The sequence below is a fragment of the Scardinius erythrophthalmus genome (assembly GCF_964197995.2).
Source record: "Scardinius erythrophthalmus genome assembly, chromosome: 24".
In the NCBI taxonomy this organism is placed as follows: Eukaryota; Metazoa; Chordata; class Actinopteri; order Cypriniformes; family Leuciscidae; genus Scardinius; species Scardinius erythrophthalmus.
Genome location: NC_138244.1, coordinates 7510626 through 7533495, shown reverse-complemented (window position 1 = coordinate 7533495; position 22870 = coordinate 7510626). Strand labels below are relative to the sequence as shown.

Genomic DNA, 22870 nt, shown 5'->3' with positions numbered 1-22870 from the left:
AAAAAATGTAGTCAATGCTCAAGTTCATGTGTAGAGCTCCTGGTGATACTTCGAGCACAGTTTTATGTTGTGTCGAGCCTTCTTAGTGTTTTAAAAATAGCGATTTTGGATGCTATCATCCTCAGCACTCCCATTCAAAAGGAATTTTGACCTATAACGAAAATACGGTCAAACTTAAAAGTGGCGTTTCCATTCTAATTATGCTTTTAAACTAAAGCTTGACTCGGGTAGATTAACAAAAAGAGCCTAGGTTCAATTTTGCCGAGAGTTACCCTTTAAGGCTATGTAGGCTCTTTGTGAATTCTTTCAAATCATTTCTAGTTAAAGTAATACGCCATACCAAATGTTGCTGAAATTATTTCTACTAATCTTGATCATCCAAAATGTGCAGCTAACATAGTCAATCTTTAATAAACAAGATATTAATAATACTAAATATCATTTTAGTATATTACGTCTCAAGAACACAACATTTGTTTTTCATGAGTTTTATTTTTACAAAACATAAAACATCTGCATAATCAACATAATCCAGAATATTACTGGAAGTCGAATCTTCCCAGCAAAGTGTTGTGCTTGTGTTTTCTGTTAATGTGAACCAGCAAGTTCTTTTTATTTATTTGAATGCCGCAGTGTGTGCAAGACACCCTGACTTGCTGCCGGACACGTACTCTTACTGCTGACGATGGTGCTACTGCTGGGAATGGAGGTCCTTTTACTGGGAATTGGGGTACTTCTGATGGAGGTTTGTCTACTGGGGATGGAAGTCCTTCTAATGGGGATAGAGGTATTTCTGATGGAAGTTCTGCTCTGGATGGAGGTCCTTCTGATGGAGGTTTGTCTGCTGTGGATGGAGGTCCTTCTGTTGGGGTTGGAGGTATTTCTGATGGAGGTACTTTGGCTGTGGATGGAGGTGGTGCTGCTGGCGGCACTATGGGTGGAGGCTGTCTGTATGATGTCTTTTTACAAGTTGCTAAATGTTTAATCAGAGCATCTCTTCTGATTAATGTTGAAGTGCAGTAGCAGCAGTGAAAGTGTGGTGCTTGTCTGCAGCCTAGACCACACTTGATGATGACAAAACCTAAAATGTAGAAAGAATTAGTTTGGTTGGTGTTAGGACACAGCTGTACAGTTTAAAGAGTGATATTTAAAGATCATTTGCCAATCTGAATCAAAACATCCCACCATCAAACGGTGCTGGATGAGTTAGAAGCTGAAATTTGTATGGAAGAAGCAGAATAAGCATGTGAAATGATAATAGTGATGCTTTACTTTGCAAGCACCACTAATTATATGTTTTTACCTTCAGATTCGAGGGAGAAATGATCAAGGCCAAAACGTGAAAAACAGAAGGGTTGATAAACTTACACACACAGTATAATTGAGCTGTATAAAGAAATTTAAATGAATTCACACACACCTTCCTGTTGAACAGCATTTCGATAGTGATTTGTAACATGATTTTGTGCCTCGTGTAAATATTTATGCAGCATCGTACAGTAGTCACAGTGGTACATGTTGCAGCACACCGAGCATCTCTCAATGGAGAGAAGGGGATCTTGTCCTCGCCTCAGGACTGTCCGATGCGTCTGTGCAGGTTAAACAAACACACACCATTTTAACATCTGTCAGCAAAAATAAATATGTTTAAAAAATATGACAACTTCTTATCAATACACACACTGACCACACTTGCTAAAAGTTTGCCATAGGCAATGTCTATATATCAATAGTATGAATCTATGGAAGCTTGTTTCTGCCATGGAATTAAAAAAATAATAAAAGGAAATTTTGACTTTTTATCTTGCAATTCTGACTTTTTTCCTCAGAATTTTGAGATATAAACTCGGAATTGCAGGGAAAAAGTCAGAATTTTGAGATATAAACTCGGAATTGCAGGGAAAAAGTCAGAATTTTGAGATATAAACTCGGAATTGATGGGGAAAGCCAGAATTTTGAGATATAAACCCGCAATTACAAAAAGTAATTACGACTTTATCTTGCAATTCTGATTTTGATTAGATTTTCTTGGAATTGTGAGTTTATTTTTTGTAATTCCGAGTTTATAACTCTCAGTCACAGTTCTGACTTTTTTTCTCAGAATAGTGAGATATAAACTCGATTTTGCAAGTTATACAGTCCGAATTGTGAGATATAAACTTGCAATTGTGAGAAGAAAAAAAACCTTCATTCATCCTCAATATTACTGGAAATCAAATCTTCCCAGCAAAGTGTTGTGCCTGTGTTTTCTCTTAATGTGAACCAGCAAGTTCCTTTTATTTAATTAAATGCCGCAGTGTAAGACACACTGATTTGCTGCCGGACACGTACTCTTACTGCTGACAATGATGCTACTGCTGGGAATGGAGGTCCTTCTGATGGAGGTTTGTCTGCTGGGAATGAAGGTCCTTCTGCTGTGGATGGAGGTCCTTCTGATGGAGGTTTGTCTGCTGTGGATGAAGGTCCTTCTGATGGGGTTGGAGGTCCTTCTGATGGAGGTTCATCTGCTCTGGATGGAGGTTTGTCTGCTGTGGATGGAGGTCCTTCTGCTGGGAATGAAGGTCCTTCTGATGGAGGTTTGTCTGCTGGGGATGAAGGTCCTTCTGATGGAGGTTTGTCTGCTGGGGATGAAGGTCCTTCTGATGGAGGTTTGTCTGCTGTGGATGGAGGTCCTTCTGATGGAGGTTTGTCTGCTGTGGATGGAGGTCCTTCTGATGGAGGTTCGTCTGCTGTGGATGGAGGTCCTTCTGCTGTGGATGGAGGTCCTTCTGATGGAGGTTCGTCTGCTGTGGATGAAGGTCCTTCTGATGGGGTTGGAGGTCCTTCTGATGGAGGTTTGTCTGCTGTGGATGGAGGTCCTTCTGATGGAGGTCCTTCTGCTAGGGATGAAGGTCCTTCTGATGGAGGTTTGTCTGCTGTGGATGGAGGTCCTTCTGATGGAGGTTTGTCTGCTGTGGATGGAGGTCCTTCTGATGGAGGTTTGTCTGCTGTGGATGGAGGTCCTTCTGATGGAGGTTCGTCTGTTGTGGATGGAGGTCCTTCTGATGGAGGTTTGTCTGCTGTGGATGAAGGTCCTTCTGATGGAGGTTTGTCTGCTGTGGATGGAGGTCCTTCTGATGGAGGTTTGTCTGCTGTGGATGGAGGTCCTTCTGATGGAGGTTCGTCTGTTGTGGATGGAGGTCCTTCTGATGGAGGTTCGTCTGCTGTGGATGAAGGTCCTTCTGATGGAGGTTTGTCTGCTGTGGATGGAGGTCCTTCTGATGGAGGTTCGTCTGCTGTGGATGGAGGTCCTTCTGATGGAGGTTCGTCTGCTGTGGATGAAGGTCCTTCTGATGGGGTTGGAGGTCCTTCTGATGGAGGTTCGTCTGCTCTGGATGGAGGTTTGTCTGCTGTGGATGGAGGTCCTTCTGTTGGGGTTGGAGGTATTTCTGATGGAGGTACTTTGGCTGTGGATGGAGGTGGTGCTGCTGGCGGCACTATGGGTGGAGGCTGTCTGTATGATGTATTTTTACAAGTTGCTAAATGTTTAATCAGAGCATCTCTTCTGATTAATGTTGAAGTGCAGTAGCAGCAGTGAAAGTGTGGTGTTTGTCTGCAGCCTAGACCACACTTGATGATGACAAAACCTAAAATGTAGAAAGAATTAGTACAATAGTCATTAGTAAAATAATACAGTTTTATACAGTTTAGTACAGCGATCCTGTAGAGGTTTTGGGATAAACCGCCTTTAACAATGATAAAAACCGACATAAAATAAGACAGAGATTGAGATACAAGGACATATGGGGAAAAAGCAACATAAAAGAATAAAATAAATGAGCCTATAACTGTTGGGCTAGGGAATATTAATCATTTGTCATTATATGTTTTTACTTTCAAATTCGAGGGAGAAATGATCAAGGCCAAAACGTGAAAAACAGAAGGGTTGATAAACTTACACACACAGTATAATTGAGCTGTATAAAGAAATTTAAATGAATTCACACACACCTTCCTGTTGAACAGCATTTCGATAGTGATTTGTAACATGATTTTGTGCCTCGTGTAAATGTTTATGCAGCATCGTACAGTAGTCACAGTGGTACATGTTGCAGCACACCGAGCATCTCTCAATGGAGAGAAGGGGATCTTGTCCTCGCCTCAGGACTGTCCGATGCGTCTGTGCAGGTTAAACAAACACACACCATTTTAACATCTGTCAGCAAAATATATAAATAAAAACCATGCATATCAGTCAAAATCGAATCCTTAACATGTAACTGTGTGTTGTGCTGTGTTGTGTCTGTGGTGAGTTGCATCTATGTTGCGTCTGTGGTGAGTTGTGTCTATTTTCCTGTAGCTCAAACAGTAGAGCGTTGGTGCTTGCAACCAAGGTCATGGGTTCCATTCCCAGGAAAAGTAAGAACTGATAAGAATGTAAATGTGTACCTTGAAATGCAATGTAAGTTGCTTTGGATAAAAGTGTCTGCCAAATGCGTAAATGTAAATGTTGTGTCTGTGGTGTGTTGTGTGTTATGTCTGTGGTGTGTTGTGTCTGTGGTGTGTTGTGTCTGTGGTGTGTTGTGTCTGTGGTGTGGTGTGTCTGTGGTGTGGTGTGTCTGTGTTGTGTCGTGTGTTGCGTCTGTGGTGTGTTGTGTCTGTGTTGTGGTGTGTTGTGTGTTGTGTCTGTGGTGTGTTGTGTCTGTGGTGTGTTGTGTCTGTGTTGTGGTGTGTCTGTGTGGTGTGTTGGGTCTGTGTTGTGGTGTGTTGTGTCGTGTGTTGTGTCGTGTGTTGTGTCGTGTGTGTTGTGTCAGTGGTGTGTTGTGTCGTGTGTTGTGTCAGTGGTGTGTTGTGTCGTGTGTGTTGTGTCAGTGGTGTGTTGTGTCAGTGGTGTGTTGTGTCAGTGGTGTGTTGTGTCAGTGGTGTGTTGTGTCTGTGGTGTGTTGTGTCTGTGGTGTGTTGTGTCTGTGGTGTGTTGTGTCTGTGGTGTGTTGTGTCAGTGGTGTGTTGTGTCAGTGGTGTGTTGTGTCAGTGGTGTGTTGTGTCTGTGGTGTGTTGTGTCTGTGGTGTGTTGTGTCTGTGGTGTGTTGTGTCTGTGGTGTGTTGTGTCTGTGGTGTGTTGTGTCTGTGGTGTGTTGTGTCTGTGTTGTGGTGTGTCTGTGTTGTGTCGTGTGTCGCGTCTGTGGTGTGTTGGGTCTGTGTTGTGGTGTGTTGTGTCGTGTCTGTGGTGTGTTATGTCTGTGGTGTGTTGTGTCTGTGGTGTGTTGTGTCTGTGTTGTGGTGTGTCTGTGTTGTGTCGTGTGTCGCGTCTGTGGTGTGTTGGGTCTGTGTTGTGGTGTGTTGTGTCGTGTCTGTGGTGTGTTGTGTCTGTGGTGTGTTGTGTCGTGTGTTGTGTCTGTGGTGTGTTGTGTCGTGTGTTGTGTCTGTGGTGTGTTGTGTCTGTGGTGTGTCGTGTGTTGCGTCTGTGGTGTGTTGGGTCTGTGTTGTGTCGTGTCTGTGGTGTGTTGTGTCTGTGGTGTGTCGTGTGTTGCGTCTGTGGTGTGTCGGGTCTGTGTTGTGTCGTGTCTGTGGTGTGTTGTGTCTGTGGTGTGTTGTGTCGTGTGTTATGTCTGTGGTGTGTTGTGTCTGTGGTGTGTTGTGTCGTGTGTTATGTCTGTGGTGTGTTGTGTCTGTGGTGTGTTGTGTCTGTGGTGTGTTCTGTCGTGTGTTATGTCTGTGGTGTGTTGTGTCTGTGGTGTGTTGTGTCGTGTGTTATGTCTGTGGTGTGTTGTGTCTGTGGTGTGGTGTGTTGTGTCTGTGGTGTGTTGTGTCTGTCGTGTGTTATGTCTGTGGTGTGTTGTGTCTGTGGTGTGTTGTGTCGTGTGTTATGTCTGTGGTGTGTTGTGTCTGTGGTGTGGTGTGTTGTGTCTGTGGTGTGTTGTGTCTGTGGTGTGTTGTGTCTGTGGTGTGGTGTGTCTGTGGTGTGGTGTGTCTGTGGTGTGTTGTGTCTGTGGTGTGTTGTGTCTGTGGTGTGTTGTGTCTGTGGTGTGGTGTGTTGTGTCTGTGGTGTGTTGTGTCTGTGGTGTGTTGTGTCTGTGGTGTGTCGTGTCTGTGGTGTGTCGTGTCTGTGGTGTGTCGTGTGTTGCGTCTGTGGTGTGTTGGGTCTGTGTTGTGTCGTGTCTGTGGTGTGTTGTGTCTGTGGTGTGGTGTGTTGTGTCGTGTGTTATGTCTGTGGTGTGTTGTGTCTGTGGTGTGGTGTGTTGTGTCGTGTGTTATGTCTGTGGTGTGTTGTGTCTGTGGTGTGTTGTGTCTGTGGTGTGTTCTGTCGTGTGTTATGTCTGTGGTGTGTTGTGTCTGTGGTGTGTTGTGTCGTGTGTTATGTCTGTGGTGTGTTGTGTCTGTGGTGTGGTGTGTTGTGTCTGTGTTGTGTCTGTGGTGTGTTGTGTCTGTGGTGTGTTGTGTCTGTGGTGTGTTGTGTCTGTGGTGTGTTGTGTCTGTGGTGTGTTGTGTCTGTGGTGTGTTGTGTCTGTGGTGTGTTGTGTCTGTGTTGTGGTGTGTCTGTGTTGTGTCGTGTGTCGCGTCTGTGGTGTGTTGGGTCTGTGTTGTGGTGTGTTGTGTCGTGTCTGTGGTGTGTTGTGTCTGTGGTGTGTTGTGTCGTGTGTTGTGTCTGTGGTGTGTTGTGTCTGTGGTGTGTTGTGTCTGTGGTGTGTTGTGTCTGTGGTGTGTCGTGTGTTGCGTCTGTGGTGTGTTGGGTCTGTGTTGTGTTGTGTCGTGTCTGTGGTGTGTTGTGTCTGTGGTGTGTTGTGTCGTGTGTTATGTCTGTGGTGTGTTGTGTCTGTGGTGTGGTGTGTTGTGTCGTGTGTTATGTCTGTGGTGTGTTGTGTCTGTGGTGTGTTGTGTCTGTGGTGTGTTCTGTCGTGTGTTGTGTCTGTGGTGTGTTGTGTCTGTGGTGTGTTGTGTCTGTGGTGTGTTGTGTCTGTGGTGTGTTATGTCTGTGGTGTGTTGTGTCTGTGGTGTGTTGTGTCTGTGTTGTGGTGTGTCTGTGTTGTGTCGTGTGTCGCGTCTGTGGTGTGTTGGGTCTGTGTTGTGGTGTGTTGTGTCGTGTCTGTGGTGTGTTGTGTCTGTGGTGTGTTGTGTCGTGTGTTGTGTCTGTGGTGTGTTGTGTCTGTGGTGTGTTGTGTCTGTGGTGTGTTGTGTCTGTGGTGTGTCGTGTGTTGCGTCTGTGGTGTGTTGGGTCTGTGTTGTGTTGTGTCGTGTCTGTGGTGTGTTGTGTCTGTGGTGTGTTGTGTCGTGTGTTATGTCTGTGGTGTGTTGTGTCTGTGGTGTGTTGTGTCTGTGGTGTGGTGTGTTGTGTCGTGTGTTATGTCTGTGGTGTGTTGTGTCTGTGGTGTGTTGTGTCTGTGGTGTGTTCTGTCGTGTGTTGTGTCTGTGGTGTGTTGTGTCTGTGGTGTGTTGTGTCGTGTGTTATGTCTGTGGTGTGTTGTGTCTGTGGTGTGTTGTGTCTGTGGTGTGTTGTGTCTGTGGTGTGTTGTGTCTGTGGTGTGTTGTGTCTGTGGTGTGTTGTGTCGTGTGTTGTGTCTGTGGTGTGTTGTGTCTGTGGTGTGTTGTGTCTGTGGTGTGTTGTGTCTGTGGTGTGTTGTGTCGTGTGTTATGTCTGTGGTGTGTTGTGTCTGTGGTGTGTTGTGTCTGTGGTGTGTTGTGTCGTGTGTTATGTCAGTGGTGTGTTGTGTCTGTGGTGTGTTCTGTCGTGTGTTGTGTCTGTGGTGTGTTGTGTCTGTGGTGTGTTGTGTCTGTGGTGTGTTGTGTCTGTGGTGTGTTATGTCTGTGGTGTGTTGTGTCTGTGGTGTGTTGTGTCTGTGTTGTGGTGTGTCTGTGTTGTGTCGTGTGTCGCGTCTGTGGTGTGTTGGGTCTGTGTTGTGGTGTGTTGTGTCGTGTCTGTGGTGTGTTGTGTCGTGTGTTGTGTCTGTGGTGTGTTGTGTCTGTGGTGTGTTGTGTCTGTGGTGTGTTGTGTCTGTGGTGTGTTGTGTCTGTGGTGTGTCGTGTGTTGCGTCTGTGGTGTGTTGGGTCTGTGTTGTGTTGTGTCGTGTCTGTGGTGTGTTGTGTCTGTGGTGTGTTGTGTCGTGTGTTATGTCTGTGGTGTGTTGTGTCTGTGGTGTGGTGTGTCGTGTCGTGTGTTATGTCTGTGGTGTGTTGTGTCTGTGGTGTGTTGTGTCTGTGGTGTGTTCTGTCGTGTGTTATGTCTGTGGTGTGTTGTGTCTGTGGTGTGTTGTGTCTGTGGTGTGTTGTGTCTGTGGTGTGTTATGTCTGTGGTGTGTTGTGTCTGTGGTGTGTTGTGTCGTGTGTTGTGTCTGTGGTGTGTTGTGTCTGTGGTGTGTTATGTCTGTGGTGTGTTGTGTCTGTGGTGTGTTGTGTCGTGTGTTGTGTCTGTGGTGTGTTGTGTCTGTGGTGTGTTGTGTCTGTGGTGTGTTGTGTCTGTGGTGTGTTGTGTCGTGTGTTATGTCTGTGGTGTGTTGTGTCTGTGGTGTGTTGTGTCGTGTGTTGTGTCTGTGGTGTGTTGTGTCTGTGGTGTGTTGTGTCTGCGGTGTGTTGTGTCTGCGGTGTGTTGTGTCTGTGGTGTGTTGTGTCTGTGGTGTGTTGTGTCTGTGGTGTGTTGTGTCTGTGGTGTGTTGTGTCTGTGGTGTGTTGTGTCTGTGGTGTGTTGTGTGGTGTGTTATGTCTGTGGTGTGTTGTGTCTGTGGTGTGTTGTGTCGTGTGTTGTGTCTGTGGTGTGTTGTGTCTGTGGTGTGGTGTGTTGTGTCTGTGGTGTGTTGTGTCTGTGGTGTGTTGTGTCTGTGGTGTGTTGTGTCTGTGGTGTGTTGTGTCTGTGGTGTGTTGTGTCTGTGGTGTGTTGTGTCTGTGGTGTGTTGTGTCTGTGGTGTGTTGTGTCTGTGGTGTGTTGTGTCTGTGGTGTGTTGTGTCTGTGGTGTGGTGTGTCTGTGGTGTGTTGTGTCTGTGGTGTGGTGTGTTGTGTCTGTGGTGTGTTGTGTCTGTGGTGTGTTGTGTCTGTGGTGTGTTGTGTCTGTGGTGTGTTGTGTCTGTGGTGTGTTGTGTCTGTGGTGTGTTGTGTCTGTGGTGTGTTGTGTCTGTGTTGTGTCGTGTGTTGCGTCTGTGGTGTGTTGGGTCTGTGTTGTGTCGTGTCTGTGGTGTGTTGTGTCTGTGGTGTGTTGTGTCTGTGTTGTGTTATGTCTGTGGTGTGTTGTGTCTGTGGTGTGTTGTGTCGTGTGTTGTGTCTGTGGTGTGTTGTGTGGTGTGTTATGTCTGTGGTGTGTTGTGTCTGTGGTGTGTTGTGTCGTGTGTTGTGTCTGTGGTGTGTTGGGTCTGTGTTGTGTCGTGTCTGTGGTGTGGTGTGTCTGTGGTGTGTTGTGTCGTGTGTTGTGTCTGTGGTGTGTTGTGTCTGTGGTGTGTTGTGTCGTGTGTTGTGTCTGTGGTGTGTTGGGTCTGTGTTGTGTCGTGTCTGTGGTGTGTTGTGTCTGTGGTGTGTTGTGTCGTGTGTTATGTCTGTGGTGTGTTGTGTCTGTGGTGTGTTGTGTCGTGTGTTATGTCTGTGGTGTGTTGTGTCTGTGGTGTGGTGTGTTGTGTCGTGTGTTATGTCTGTGGTGTGTTGTGTCTGTGGTGTGTTGTGTCGTGTGTTATGTCTGTGGTGTGTTGTGTCGTGTGTTGTGTCTGTGGTGTGTTGTGTCGTGTGTTGTCTCAGTGGTGTGTTGTGTCTGTGGTGTGTTATGTCAGTGATGTGGTGTGTTGTGTCGTGTGTTGTGTGTGTGTTGTTCGTGAGCTGCACTCACCGGCACATTATTGTCATTTTCCGGGGCCGGACTCGGACTCTGGACAGTCCCAGAGGTGAGACTCATCTTCGGGAGAGGAGCTGCAGCGGCGCTGACGGTGTTCACTGATAGCCGTGGAGTTTGTGAGAAAAGAAAGAAGAGAATTTGGGGAGTTTGAATGCATTCTTTTTTGTCTCTTCTTTTCTCTGTCTCGCTGGGGTAGCTGCGTTTCATTATTAATCCTGACAACTTCAACTTCACTCTACAGCAAATGTTTTCGCTGAATATAAGTTAGTTCAACCGACTCTGCTCTGCTGCTGTAACTTTCTCCTCCTCCTCCTCCTCCTCCTCCTCCTCCTCCTCCTCCTCCTTCTTCTTCTTCTTCTTTGGAGTATGTGGTGTTTTCCGCACCATCCCGCCACCTACTGTTTCCTCTCCTCACATGCATGGATGTGGTGATGATGGGCGCTTTCAGAACACGCCTCGTGAAGCTTCGAAACCTTATATCTCAGATCAGAGCCATAGAGAAAATAGATCCCGTCTTTATCAATATTTTATTTAATTTTAGTAATTTATTTAATAACAATATATATAAATATGACCATACAAAATATGAATATGAAATATGGAAGCTTGTTTCCGCCACAAAATAAAACATTTTAAAAGATAATTGCGACTTTTTATCTCACAATTGCGAGTTTATATCACGCAATTCTGACTTTATAACACATAATTGCGACTTTATATAGCAATTCTGACTTTATATCTCGCATTTGCGACTTTATGCGACTTTTCTGACTTTCTGAATTTCTCACAATTCTGACTATATTTCACAATTCTGACTTCATATCTCGCGACTTTTTTATCTCACAATTATGACTATATCTCAATTCTGACTTCATATCTCGCAATTCTGAGAAAAAAAGTCACAATTCTGACTTGATATATCGCAATTGTGAGAAAAAAAGTCAGAATTGTGAGATAAAGTCGCAATTATTATTATTTATTTATTATTCAGGTATGAATTGCTTATTTAAATATCAAAATGTATTATTACGTTATATAGGATTTATTTTGGGGAACACAATGACAAGTCAAATTGGGATACATATTATTTATACCAATTATAGACAACATCTGCAACGCTAGTCTCACTACATACTCTATTTCCTCTTTTTTTGTAATGCTTATTTGCTTTAGAACTTGCAAGGGTTTACTTTTCGAGTCATATTGTTTTTTAGATTAATACTTCAACACTCGCTGAAACTCCGCGACGGATTTTGGTCGGCCCCGGTGAGGATTGATGACGTCAGCGCGCGACATTGCGTTTCAAAGCGTGTTTCTCTGCAGAAGTCGGTGTTTGTGTATTTCACTCTTCAGGTTTTTCATTCCCTTCGTATTTCTATTTCTCAGCAACATGATTAAAGGACCTTAAAGCAGCTCTGATGGGATTCTGATCACGTGTTTACAGCCTGCAGTCGGTTTATCTGTAGGTGACATGCTGGTGTTTGTTTTGTGTTTATTCAAATGTGATAATATAGGTGATTTCCGTTTGCTTTTGAAATGCCTCATTGGTCTTATATACATAACCGATTATTGCATATAAGTGTCTCAGGATGATGTGAACTCTTGTGTTTGTTGTCACAGGTCCATCATGGAGTCTCTGACCCAGGCTCTCTCCTCCAGCTTCTCTGTATCCAGAGAACCCAACAGCACATCTGCTCCCCATCCTCGCCTGGCCCAGTACAAGAGCAAATACAGTGTTCTGGAGCAGAGTGAACGGCGCAGGAGGTTCCTGGAGTTCCAGAAAGAGTGAGTTAAAGTCACCATGAAATCAAAACAGACACTTCAGGATTTAGCATTAAGCTTTGTATTAGTAGAAAACCTGTAGTATTTTCTAATTACCGTGCTTTCCACCCTCATATCCCCCTGAGATGAGAGATTTATGTATTTTTTGTCTGGAAAAAATCCTCAGATGACGCAAAAATCGTCATTTTGCGTCATCTGAGGATTTTTTGGCCAGAGGCTAAAGACTACAGCCAGTAGGAGGAGCTGTCCCGCATGTGCTCAACCCGCCCATAGAGGGTGGGATCTCACTCACAGAATGTACACATAGTGTCAGCCATCCTTCTTTGGAAGCTAAGCCAGCAGGCTCTTGTTCTGTGGAGAAAGCGGAGTAGTAGGGGTTACCATCCTCTTTTTCCCAGACGTGTCCGGCCGTCGAGATCATCCAAAATGTCCGGGATTTGGCTTTTGCTTTCTGCGGTCGCCATTCATTGTTTACATGCACACCTCTTGTTTCAATCTAACTGAATTCATTCCGATTGGTGAACCTGAATGTAGTGTTTACATGAACGCTAAACAAGTGATCATGTTTTACCATTGCTAAGAAAATTCACACTCCTCCGTGAGAGATACGAGACCGGCGCGTCTCACATGTGTCGCTCATCAGTAATCACATCACCAGCCTCTCATTGTTCTCCCGCGGCCGATCTCGAAATCTCATCGATCTCGAAATCGTGGGTAGACTCGTCGTCACGGAGACTCACTAGTAGCCTAGCCTTGTTGTTTAACTGCGTTCTCTTACCGGTAGGCGTGGCTTGGGAGTGGCCTCCTACGGCAGCAAAGCAAGTGCATTCTGGGAGTTGTTGTCTTTCATCCACATATGCCAAAAATACATTTTCTGGCTTTTCTCAGTCTAGAAAGCTCCAAATTTAAAAATAAGTTCACATTTCTTCTACATAAATGACCCATTTTAAATACACATTCATCTTTCCAGAGGTGAAGTATCCCTTTAAGCAAACACCCGAGTATCTGCTTAGCAACTTAAAGGGTTAGTTCACCCAAAAATTTAAATTCTGTCATTAATTACTCGCCCTCATGTCGTTCCAAACCCGTAAGACCATTGTTCATCTTCGGAACACAAATTAAGATATTTTTTTATGATATCATTTGCGGTTTCTGACCCCATATAGGCAGCAACATCATTACTACCTTTCTAGGCCTTAAAAGTTGCAAACACATTGTTAAAATAGTCCATGTGACTACAGTGGTTCAACCTTAAAGGGATACTTCACCGTTTTTTCATATTAAACTATGTTATTCCCTTAACTAAGACGAGTTGATACATACCTCTCTCGTCTCAGTGCGTGCACTCAATCGCTCTGGCGCGCGGCGACACTTAGCTTAGCCCAGTTCATTCATTAGGGACCAAACAGAGATGAAGTTAGAAGCGACCAAACACCTCCACGTTTTCCCTATTTAAATACAGTTACACAAGAAGTTACACGACCAAGTTTGGTGACACAAAATAAAACGTGGCACTTTTCTAAGCGGGTAAAAAGGATAACTATAATGTATGACGGAATAGCACTTGAAGTTGGAAGCACTTCGACTCGGCGCAGTAAAAAGTCACGCTTGAAAAATCCTCTCCCTTCTGTCATTAGAACCAACGTGACTTTTTACTGCGCCGAGTCAAAGTGCTTCCAACTTCAAGTGCTATTCCGCCATACATTATAGTTACTTTTTGTGAGCAAAAAACACCCAAAATAACGAAAATAACAACAATCTCTTCTCTTCCACATCATTCTCCTACGCTGTTGACGTAGTGTAAACAGTGCAGCGCTTCCTGGTTTTATGTCAGAAGAACGCCGCCTCACTATTGGCCAGCTCCTGCATCAGCATCACACGCATGTGTGGTTCTCATGTGACCAGCGTCGGCCAATAGTGAGCCGTTCTGACGTTGCTGAATAAAGTCGTTATTTTGGGTGTTTTTTGCGCACATAAAGTATTCTCGTCGCTTCATAACATTAAGGTTGAACCACTCTAGTCACGTGGACTATTTTAATGATGTCTTTACTACCTTTCTGGGCCTTGAAAGTTGCAATGACATCAGAAACCTCTTGGATTTCATCAAAAATATCTTAATTTGTGTTCTGAAGATCTTACAAGTTTGGAACGACATGAGGGTGAACTACACCTTTAAGCACCTACAATCCCCTAGCAACCCTTGGGCTTTATTTTGACGCAGTGACACTAATCAAAAACATTATGCTGTCAGGAAAAGGCTGAACTACGTGAATCACGCCCGTCGTCTGGCAGATGGAGACTGGACCGGAGTTGACAGTGAGGATGAGGAGGACGAAGAGAAGAAGAGTCCGCAACAGCTGGACAACAGCGCAGATGAAGAGGGGATGGAGATTGAGCAGAGGAAAAAGCTACCGAAGCATTACGCCAACCAGGTGCTCACAAAATTGTTGACAGAAAAACAGATTTAGTCATTTACATAAACCAGCTATAAAGGGACAGAAACATCTTGTTCATTTAGAAGGACTGAAAAGAGTGGAAAATGCCCACACAAAGCTAAAGTAAAGCCAAAAATGGCTAAACGCTGAAGCTTTTAATTGTCTTAATGACAAATTATTGGTCAGGAAATGAGGAAAATTGAAGCAAATGCACTAGTTAAAAGCCATTGCTGTCCCAGATAAACATCAAAGGCTGAATGAAGTTTATGGCAGAATATGGAGTGATGAATCGCAATTAAACACTCATTGATGCTCCAGAGCGATGTCTTTGAGTACAGGAGAATATTGCAGAATGGCTTGCTTCCCAAAAATAAAAAGTTATCTAAAGAGGAATGATCGGATATTATTTTTCAACAAGACGATGCTCTTGCCCAAAGATCAAGTCCATCAGGCTCATGTTTTGTCCTGGTCAGAGTCCAGATTTGAACCCTAAAGTGAATATTTGGTCTCTCACATTAAACTCAAACAAGCTGAGAGACATTTTTCAATTATTCATGAACTGGTTGAAGCCATTAACATTGAGTGGAATAACACTGACTCTTCTTCCTGTAAATAGCTCTCTGCAAGTTGGGAAAGGCTATTCTGTGCTAAGTTACTATATCGACAGTATTTGTGCAGTTCTTGCTAATTTTCTGACAAGTGATTTGTGATTAACGTGGTTAAAAGACCATTAAAAGACTAAATGTTTTGCCATATTTGGCCCATTTTTTTGCCCAGGAGTGTACAATGGTTTTCAGTTAAAGATACTAGTAACTTATATTTATAAGCTAAAAGTGGATACATTTACAATATAATATTCCTACTATAATATAATAAAAATACAAATGTAATGCATTTTTATGATAATGCTGTCTGGAAGTATGATTAACAGTCTTTTAATAGAAAAGTTGTATTTTATATTTGTGTGATATCTCCAGCTGATGTTGTCAGAGTGGTTGGTGGACGTCCCTGCAGACCTGAGCTCTGATTGGCTGATGGTGGTTTGTCCAGTTGGGAAGCGTTCCCTCGTTGTTGCTTCCAAGGTTTGAACCTATTCTTTTTTTCATCCAGCTTGCACATCATGTGATTAAACATGCACTGCTGTTTGAATGTTTGGGTTTAGTAATATTTAGTTTCTAAGGAAAACAATAGACTACTTTTATTAAGCTAGGATACATTAAATTGATCAAAAATGAGTAAAAAGTACAAAGGCTTTCTATTTCAAATAAATGCTGTTCTTTTGAACTTTCTATTCATCAAAGAATCCTTTAAACAAAAATGTATCACGGTTTCCACAATTTGAAGCAGCACAACTGTTTTTAACATTGATAATAATGAGAAATGTTTCTTGAGCAGCAAATCATTAGAATGATTTCTGAAGGATCATGGAGTAATGATGCTGAAAAATCAGCTTTGAACACAGGAATAAATTACATTATATAATATATTAAGTTCTTTTAAATTGTAATAATATTTGCAATATTACAGTTTTTTTACTGTATTTTTTATCAGATAAATGCCGCATTGATGAGTCCTACTGACCGCAATGATGCAGCCTTTTCTGTTTAATTTTCATGTTTATCGTTTTATCCGTAGGGATCTACCGCATCTTACACCAAAAGCGGCTACTGTGTCAATCGATTCCCTTCTCTTATCCCTGGTGGCAACAGACACAACTCTGCCCTGGGAAAAGGTCTGTATCTCTGCACCTGTCCTACAGATTTTTCACACTAGAGTGTGCTAGAGGTCTGCCGTTCTGAGCCATCTTGGACAATAAAATGATAAATATGCTTTCTATAGATTACACCATCCTGGACTGCATCTACAGTGACGTGGACAGAACATACTACATCCTGGATGTCATGTGCTGGAGGGGTCATCCTGTATATGACTGCTCAGTAAGTGATGACTTCCTCTAATGACATTTACATTAACGTTAGGGACATATTCTACACTTTCAGACCATTATATAATTAATTATGTTGAAATACACTTATGTTTCTTGCATTAAATCATAATTTAGTTTTAGATTTTTATGCACTACCATTCAATAGTTTGGGGTCAGTCTTTTTTTTTTTTTAAGAAAATGAATACTTTTATTCAGCAAGGATGCATTAAATTGATCATTGATCAATGATCATGACAATAAAGACATTTATAATGTTACAAAAGCTTTCTATTTCATATAAATGCTGTTCTTTTGGACTTTTTAATAATCAAAGAATCCTAAAAAAAATGTATCATGGTTTCCTCAAAAATATTAATCAGCACTACCATTTTTAACATTGATAATAATAAGAAGAAATGTTTCTTGAGTGGCAAATCAGCATATTATAATGATTTCTGAAGGATCATGTGACACTGATGCTGAAAATTCAGCTTTGCATCACAGAAAATAAATAGAAAATAAACGCATTTTACAATATATGAAAATAGTTGTTTTAAATTGTAATAATATTTCAGAGTATTACTGTTTTTAATATATTTTTTTTATCAGATAAATGCAGCTTGTTTCACACAACTTCTTTAAATAACCCCAAACTTTTGAATGGTAGTGTATAAATTACCTCATAAATGGCTCAGTATTAAAATTATAGTTTGTTTGCACATAATTCTTTCCTTACAGTTATAAGCACAAGTTTTTATATTTTTACAGACAGAGTTCCGGTTCTACTGGCTGCAGTCTAAAGTGGAAGAGGCCGAAGGTCTTTCTGAAATGTCCAAGATTAATCCTGTAAGTGAACAAATAACTGCATCTGTGAGCAAGGCTGAACTTTGAGCTGAAGTACTTCATCCATTCATGGTCTGTTCTCTCTCTGCAGTTCCGATTTGTGAGTCTGAACAACATCAGCTGTTCGACAGAGTCCATCCAAAAAGCTCTTGCACATGAGTACAACTTTACGGTAAGAACATCCACTATTTAAAGCTGATTTTCAGACTGTGTTATAATTTTGAATTTAGCTGGATCAATGTGCACTGACCGCCACAGTGTTCTTATCAGAGAACTCAGAGTCATGGATAGATGATAGCCTTTTAATGATTGCTTTGGCATCAACATAGATGGACATTTGCAAGGTTTTCTAAAACAATGAAAGAAAATAATAATCAACATAAATTCACGTAAGTGTTACATTGTAGATATAAATGAAAAACTCAACATGAAGTATTTGCTTCCTTATACAAGTTATAACGATCGCTATTCAAACTTCAAAGGATTGACGGCATATAATACAATGCAATTCACGTGCGGTAAATCGGCCGCTTTAATATAGATGAATAAACTTAGAAACACTATCTACAACAAATACTCTTGCAATATAACATTAATATTCAAATAACACTGGACTTACTTGTCCGTTACTCGTACAATGTCCTTATAATGCAAGCAATCCCGCGAACTTTCCAGTCAGAACGGCTGATGCAACTCTATGGCGCTACGCTTATTCTCAGTCTACTAAATCAGCGTAGGCTCCGCAACTGCGCTCGTTGCGCACTATTCAGTGATTTACAGCGCTGATTCTGTGCGCATCTCCGTTATTATGCTAAACATGGAGAATTCAGAACAGCCTGCTTTGTATTGTTTTAATGTCGGTGGTATAATTAAACGAACAATGTTTACTCTTTCTCAGTTTTACCTGGACCAAGAAATTCACGTTTATTTGTCAGGAATAATCTGTAGTTTTCCCAAAAGCTAGTGTTTGAAAGCTCCCGGGCTTTCGTAAAAACTACACATTATACTTCCGCGTTTTTGTGTCCCCGCCCACAGCCGGTCAGATCAGCGGAGGGTTATTAACAGAACAGTTATTTTAAGTGTAGGTTTAGCACTGAAAATTGTCATACTATGTCTACTCTTTATTGTAAAAATTGTACACTATGGCAACAGCTTTCTTACCTGTATGCGACGGTGTTTCAGTTTGAAGTGTTGACTAGAAACACTTAGGTTTTTCAGATTTTTAGTCATGGCGTTCTCTCTATATTTACGATTCTTTGTAGCCTTTGGCCGATGCCTACAACGATCCTTCACTGGATACCTAAGGCCTTGTGTCCACCAAAGCGTTTTTACTCGCGGCTGGCGTGTTTTTTCAATTGTTTTCAATGGGAGCGCCGCGTTTTTAAAACGCCATGAGCGTAACGAGGCGCTGAGCGTCTTTTTCACGCTGAAGCGCTGAGCGTTCGGCGTTTTTTACTGGTCGCCAAGAGTTGAAGAATGTTCAACTTTTGGTAAAACGCAGCGCTCATCACTGTCACTTTTTACCCAACCGTCCAATCACAGTGGAGGAGGGGCGGGACTAATACCACACCGACCAACCAGCTGAGCGTTTTTAGCAGAGCGCCTAGCCTTTTCAGCTGGCAAAAAACGCTTTGGTGGACACACGGCCTAAAGTAACTCACTCCCGCTGAACGTTTACTCTTTGAATTCTTGCAACTGGGAACAATACAAGTCGACACCATTATAACTGAAAGTTTGCTAAGAAGTATTTCCTACTAAAGCAAGGCTGAATTTGACTCTGGTAAGCGTATCCATAGCAGACTGGTGGGAGTGGTCTTGGATGGCAGTGCATTATGGGTGTTGAAGTATTCCTACCCATTTTATAAAAGGAAAGACAGCAGCCTTTTTTTCTCTACTCTCTCTAGTCCGGTACCCCTGATATCAAAATAGTTTTCACCTTCTACTGTATAGGCAGCCAAGTTTTATTGACAGCTTTTTGACAGTGGTGAAGCCCCCTTTATTATACCAAATAGCATTGATTTAGTTGATTATCTATGTTGTTTTATTTGAGTAGATGAACTCAAAATGTGTTCCGCTATTCTAGGTGGACGGGCTTCTTTTCTACCACAAGGAGACGCACTACACCCCTGGCAGCACACCGCTGGTTGGCTGGCTCAGACCCTATATGGTGGCAGATATCTTGGGCATTGAGGTGCCACAGTGTCCCCTCACCAGCAAGCCTGATTATGCTAGTCATCAGCTTCAGCAGATCCTGGAGCACAAGAAAACATCCACAGAAGTTCGGCCAGCCGACCAAAACGGCCGCTATGAACTGGAACACCTCTCCACGCCAGAGACACAGCTGGAGAACTCTCACACTGGTCAGAAAGAGAGCATGGAGGTCTGAGATCCACGAAAAGACTGCAGACACTGTTTTAGAGAGCACTTTTCTCAAGCCTGCGCATGACCACGGGGAACAGTAACGTGAATGAGTTTTTAATTGCTATATTTAAAATTGCAGTTCAGTGCCAAGTAACCCGTGGGCCTATTTCTGTAACCATAATCGCTAGAATGAAACTCCTCTGCTTTTTTTTGCAGATGTTATTTTAGGAAACGCATGTATAAACGGTAGTATACATCACGCTCTGTTCAGTTCATCTGCTCTGTTTAGCCATGCATCTTTATTGGATTTTATATATAGCTTTTTAATTCAATCTTTTCTGTAGATGTTTGGATCATTAAAGGGATAGTTCACCCAAAAATGAAAATTGTCATTTACTCACCCTCAAGTTGTTCCAAACCTTTCTTTCTTCAACAGAAGAAAGAAATTCATACAGGTTTGGAACAACTTGAGGTTGATTAAATGACAAAATTTTCCTTTTTAGGTGAACTATCCCTTTAAGATTCAGCTGGTGAAGAAGCCTATGAATTATGTTTTTAAATTTGTGTTGACTTCAATAAAGTTTTACTGTCTGTTTTGTTTAACCCTTTGTCTTAAATATTTTCCAATGTCCAAAAGTGTTTTTTTTTTCAGCAAGGATGCCATAAATTGATCAAAAGTTACAGTAAATACAAAGATTTCTATTTTAAATGCTTCAAAGAATCCTAAAAAAAAAATGTTTACACAAAAAATATGAAGCGGCACATCTGTTTTCAACATTGATAATAAGAGCAGCAAATCAGCATATTCAAATGATTTCTGAAAAATCATGTGACCCTGAAGACTGGAGTTATGATGCTGAAAATTCAGCTTTGATCACAGGAATAAATTACATCTTGAAATATATTCCGATAGAAAACATTTTAAATAGTAGTAATATTTCACAATATTACTGCTTTATTTATTTTGATTTCAAAAATGCAGCTTGGAGACACTTTCAAAAACAATTTTATTTTACTGACCACACACTTTGGAAAGGTAGTGTATGTTATATATTAAGGTAATTATGAAATCAAAATGGACTATTCTTAATTTTTAAGGAATATTGCCTTAATTATTTTAAAGCATTTATCCATATACATCATTCTTTTTTATTATTCATGTGCCCTCGTAATCTTTATTTAAAATAACTTCTTGCTGCGTCATGTGTTTACTGGCGCGAGGGCGGGGCAACCTGTCACTCACATGAGATCGACCAATAGCAAACCACAACCATCCAATCAATTCCAGACGGACAAAATAAAGCCCCGCCCTACATTTTTTCTTGCTCGAGAAGCCGTTTCAGTCGAACATACATCTTCATAGTAGAGAAGAAAACACGATCGCAACTTCTGTTTCATGCCACCTTTAAATATGGTTTTATGCATATATAAAAAGTGTTTTTAACTAGCAAATAATGTCTTGTTTCTGTTGCCATCACTGTAGTTTAACTCTTGCAATAAAATGATGGCATCATCAAAATAACCTGAGGGTGTATGTCAAGCGCCTCATACAAAAAAAATCTGCAGGCGGTTATCGATTTGAAACCACAAGCTCACTTCCCACAGAACAACTAAAGCGTAATCGGAGAGTTTGGTTATTCGTCAGTAGCTGCTTTCCAGGAACTCACAACACCTGTCAACCTAGATCAGACTTCCTGAATCAGTCATGACCAATAATACATCTGCAGTTTAGGCCTTCTCAGAACAAGGACTTAACCCCCCCGTGATGTGTGCCAAAAATGCGGTCTAGTTTTTGAGATGTAGTATGTAATTGAGGCTTCTCAAATCCTATTTTGCCTTATTGTGCACATTTTTCCAGCATTATGTCATCATGCTGTCCTGTCAGTCATTCTAGCCCATGGAAACCCGCCCACAGGAAGCTCTTTGTTGTTTTATCGGCTCAGTTTCTTGGCAGACTTTCTTGCGTCAGGTTTAAACAGTGAGATCTTCATGCCCTTGTGCCTTTTAGTAACCCACAATGACATCTGTAACAGAATGGAAACATACTGACATCAAACACTGCTCTGATCTATATTTAGCTGTACTTTTAGTAAGTTAGTTGGTTATGAAAACATTAGAAACATATGCACTCATTTACATAACTAAGTAAATGCGTGTTTCTGTGAATGAATCCGATTCGCGAACATTTGAAAATGATTCACAAATCACTCGGCACATTTTGAATCGATTGAATTGATTCGACACATTTAATACAGCTAAAACTACACCATACTGATAATTGTATAAATTATTTCACTACAAAAATTAACACGTAATATGCCGCATACAGGAACCCCTGGGGATACCCTGCTACATAAGAATGAATCCGTTATTGAATCAATGCACTCAGAGCCGTGAGTCAACTGAAAAGAGCTGTCCAAACGAACCGATTCGCTACAATGAATCGGACATTCCAAGATTTTTATGAATGGAGAGGAGGAGCGTCGTCCAGCGTGCAGCTCTTCATTGTGGCCAGCAGGAGGAGTGTCATCTTTCATCTTTCACTACTGCTGCTGCTTTTCAGGAGCGTCTGATCTTCATTCGCCTCCTAGCATTTTAACGTCTAAAAGCGGCCGGATGCAGCAGAGCTGATCGATTCATATAAATTCGTTTCTCCAAACAAACTAACCGGCCTTCGACGAGTTTCTACGGAGTACCGTGATGAATTTCTCCCTTCGTCACACAGGCGGGCGGACCGAAGCTCCGCTGCAACACCTTTAGTGTGTGTGTGTAAATATATAAAGCCTATATATGTGGATCCAGCCGAACCCGGACCGGATCATGAATTGGTTGTGTCGCGTGCCGTGCTGAAGTGGTGGGCCGCGCGCGCTGTCTCTCGAGCTGTAAACGGCGCGAGTCTCGCGCTGCTGCTGCGGTTGTTAGCCTGAGCAGTGCTAACGGGCCTAAAAAAGCCCAGTCTGATCTCCACTGTCCGATCTAAACAGCTGTCCGAGCTTTAATAAGAGCTCCAGCGGGGTGAAGAGGAGAGGGGAGGATGGCCAGCCGTCTGAGCGCCGAGGAGGAGCAGGTATGAAATACCATCACGATCCGGTTAACGCTGATTCTCTGTCCCAGCGGTTCTGTTGCTAAGCAACCCGGAGACACTGACCAGGGGGGGTTTCAAACTGGGGTCCGGGGGCCCTCGGGGCCCGCAGGGGAGTGTTAGGGGGTCCGGGAAAAATTTAAACATATTAAACACATAAAAACGTAATAATACAACATACAAGAAACAAAATATTTTCAAAATACTAATTTACTGTCATTGTATAAATGGTGTCTTTATGCACGAAAATATAGCGACCGTAAATTGTATGAGGGGTGTCCACGGCACGGACCAGGTTGATCATTATTTGTGGTGCATGGCATTTAAATAACCCTGGACTAAAACACCCTTAATGGTTTACCATGGTAATCATAGTTCAGACCAAAGTACCATAGAGTTACCAGAGTTGTGTTAATTACTGTAATGGGATTCAATTCTGGGTACTAATTGGATTCACTACAGTCCACCAAAAATCACACAATAAAAATAACCTTTAACATTAATACTTTGGGTCTATGCAGCATCCTTCACCAATTCAATTGTTATATTAATTTTCATATGAAAGGATCTAGCTTTAGTAGCTTTACCCATTAATAGACACGGTACTTCCTTAAAAATAAATTCCAGTACAGCGCTACAACTATATTGAAATGAC

The 22870-nt window shown here is 42.2% G+C and overlaps 3 protein-coding genes across 4 annotated transcripts in view; 2 read left to right on the top strand and 1 right to left on the bottom strand.

The window, feature by feature from the left end:
* Positions 1–430: 430 nt before the first annotated feature.
* LOC308685155 (uncharacterized protein) lies at positions 431–10206 on the bottom strand. Its single transcript, XM_081356722.1, has 5 exons — positions 9780–10206; positions 3991–4159; positions 2332–3626; positions 1421–1589; positions 431–1081 (listed from the first exon to the last, which is right to left on the bottom strand). The coding sequence occupies exons 1-5, from the start codon at positions 9990–9992 to the stop codon at positions 540–542; spliced, it is 2388 nt and encodes a 795-aa protein (XP_081212848.1). The 5' UTR covers positions 9993–10206; the 3' UTR covers positions 431–539.
* An 822-nt stretch (positions 10207–11028) lies between these two features.
* Positions 11029–19734, top strand: snupn (snurportin 1). Of its 2 annotated transcripts, XR_014029432.1 has the most exons (10): positions 11046–11247; positions 11406–11570; positions 13819–13999; positions 14980–15084; positions 15638–15734; positions 15842–15939; positions 16698–16775; positions 16864–16944; positions 18856–19479; positions 19637–19734. XR_014029432.1 is itself a non-coding variant. In XM_081356720.1 (9 exons), the coding sequence occupies exons 2-9, from the start codon at positions 11413–11415 to the stop codon at positions 19156–19158; spliced, it is 1101 nt and encodes a 366-aa protein (XP_081212846.1). In that variant the 5' UTR covers positions 11029–11247; positions 11406–11412; the 3' UTR covers positions 19159–19734. The 2 variants fall into 2 exon arrangements, 1 of the variants encoding a protein (XP_081212846.1); XM_081356720.1 differs by having other exon boundaries at positions 11029–11247; positions 18856–19734.
* Positions 19735–21694: 1960 nt separating this feature from the next.
* ptpn9a (protein tyrosine phosphatase non-receptor type 9a) overlaps positions 21695–22870 on the top strand; it is a 19829-nt gene continuing 18653 nt past the window's right edge. The window contains exon 1 of the mRNA XM_081356633.1: positions 21695–22200. Coding sequence (XP_081212759.1) covers positions 22168–22200 — 33 coding nt within the window. The 5' untranslated portion in view covers positions 21695–22167. The remainder of the gene's footprint in view (positions 22201–22870) is intronic.

Bases quoted from the DNA above. Each gene is read 5' to 3' on its own strand.
- snupn (XM_081356720.1), top strand. From the start codon at position 11,413: ATGGAGTCTCTGACCCAGGCTCTCTCCTCCAGCTTCTCTGTATCCAGA. The intron at 16,776-16,863 runs GTAAGTGAACAA...CTCTCTCTGCAG, and splicing joins AAATGTCCAAGATTAATCCT to TTCCGATTTGTGAGTCTGAA. The intron at 16,945-18,855 runs GTAAGAACATCC...CCGCTATTCTAG, and splicing joins CACATGAGTACAACTTTACG to GTGGACGGGCTTCTTTTCTA.
- LOC308685155 (XM_081356722.1), bottom strand. From the start codon at position 9,992: ATGAAACGCAGCTACCCCAGCGAGACAGAGAAAAGAAGAGACAAAAAA. The intron at 3,627-3,990 runs GTGTGTGTGAAT...TCTACATTTTAG, and splicing joins AAATGCTGTTCAACAGGAAG to GTTTTGTCATCATCAAGTGT. The intron at 1,590-2,331 runs GTACGTGTCCGG...TAACCTGCACAG, and splicing joins CATCATTGTCAGCAGTAAGA to ACGCATCGGACAGTCCTGAG.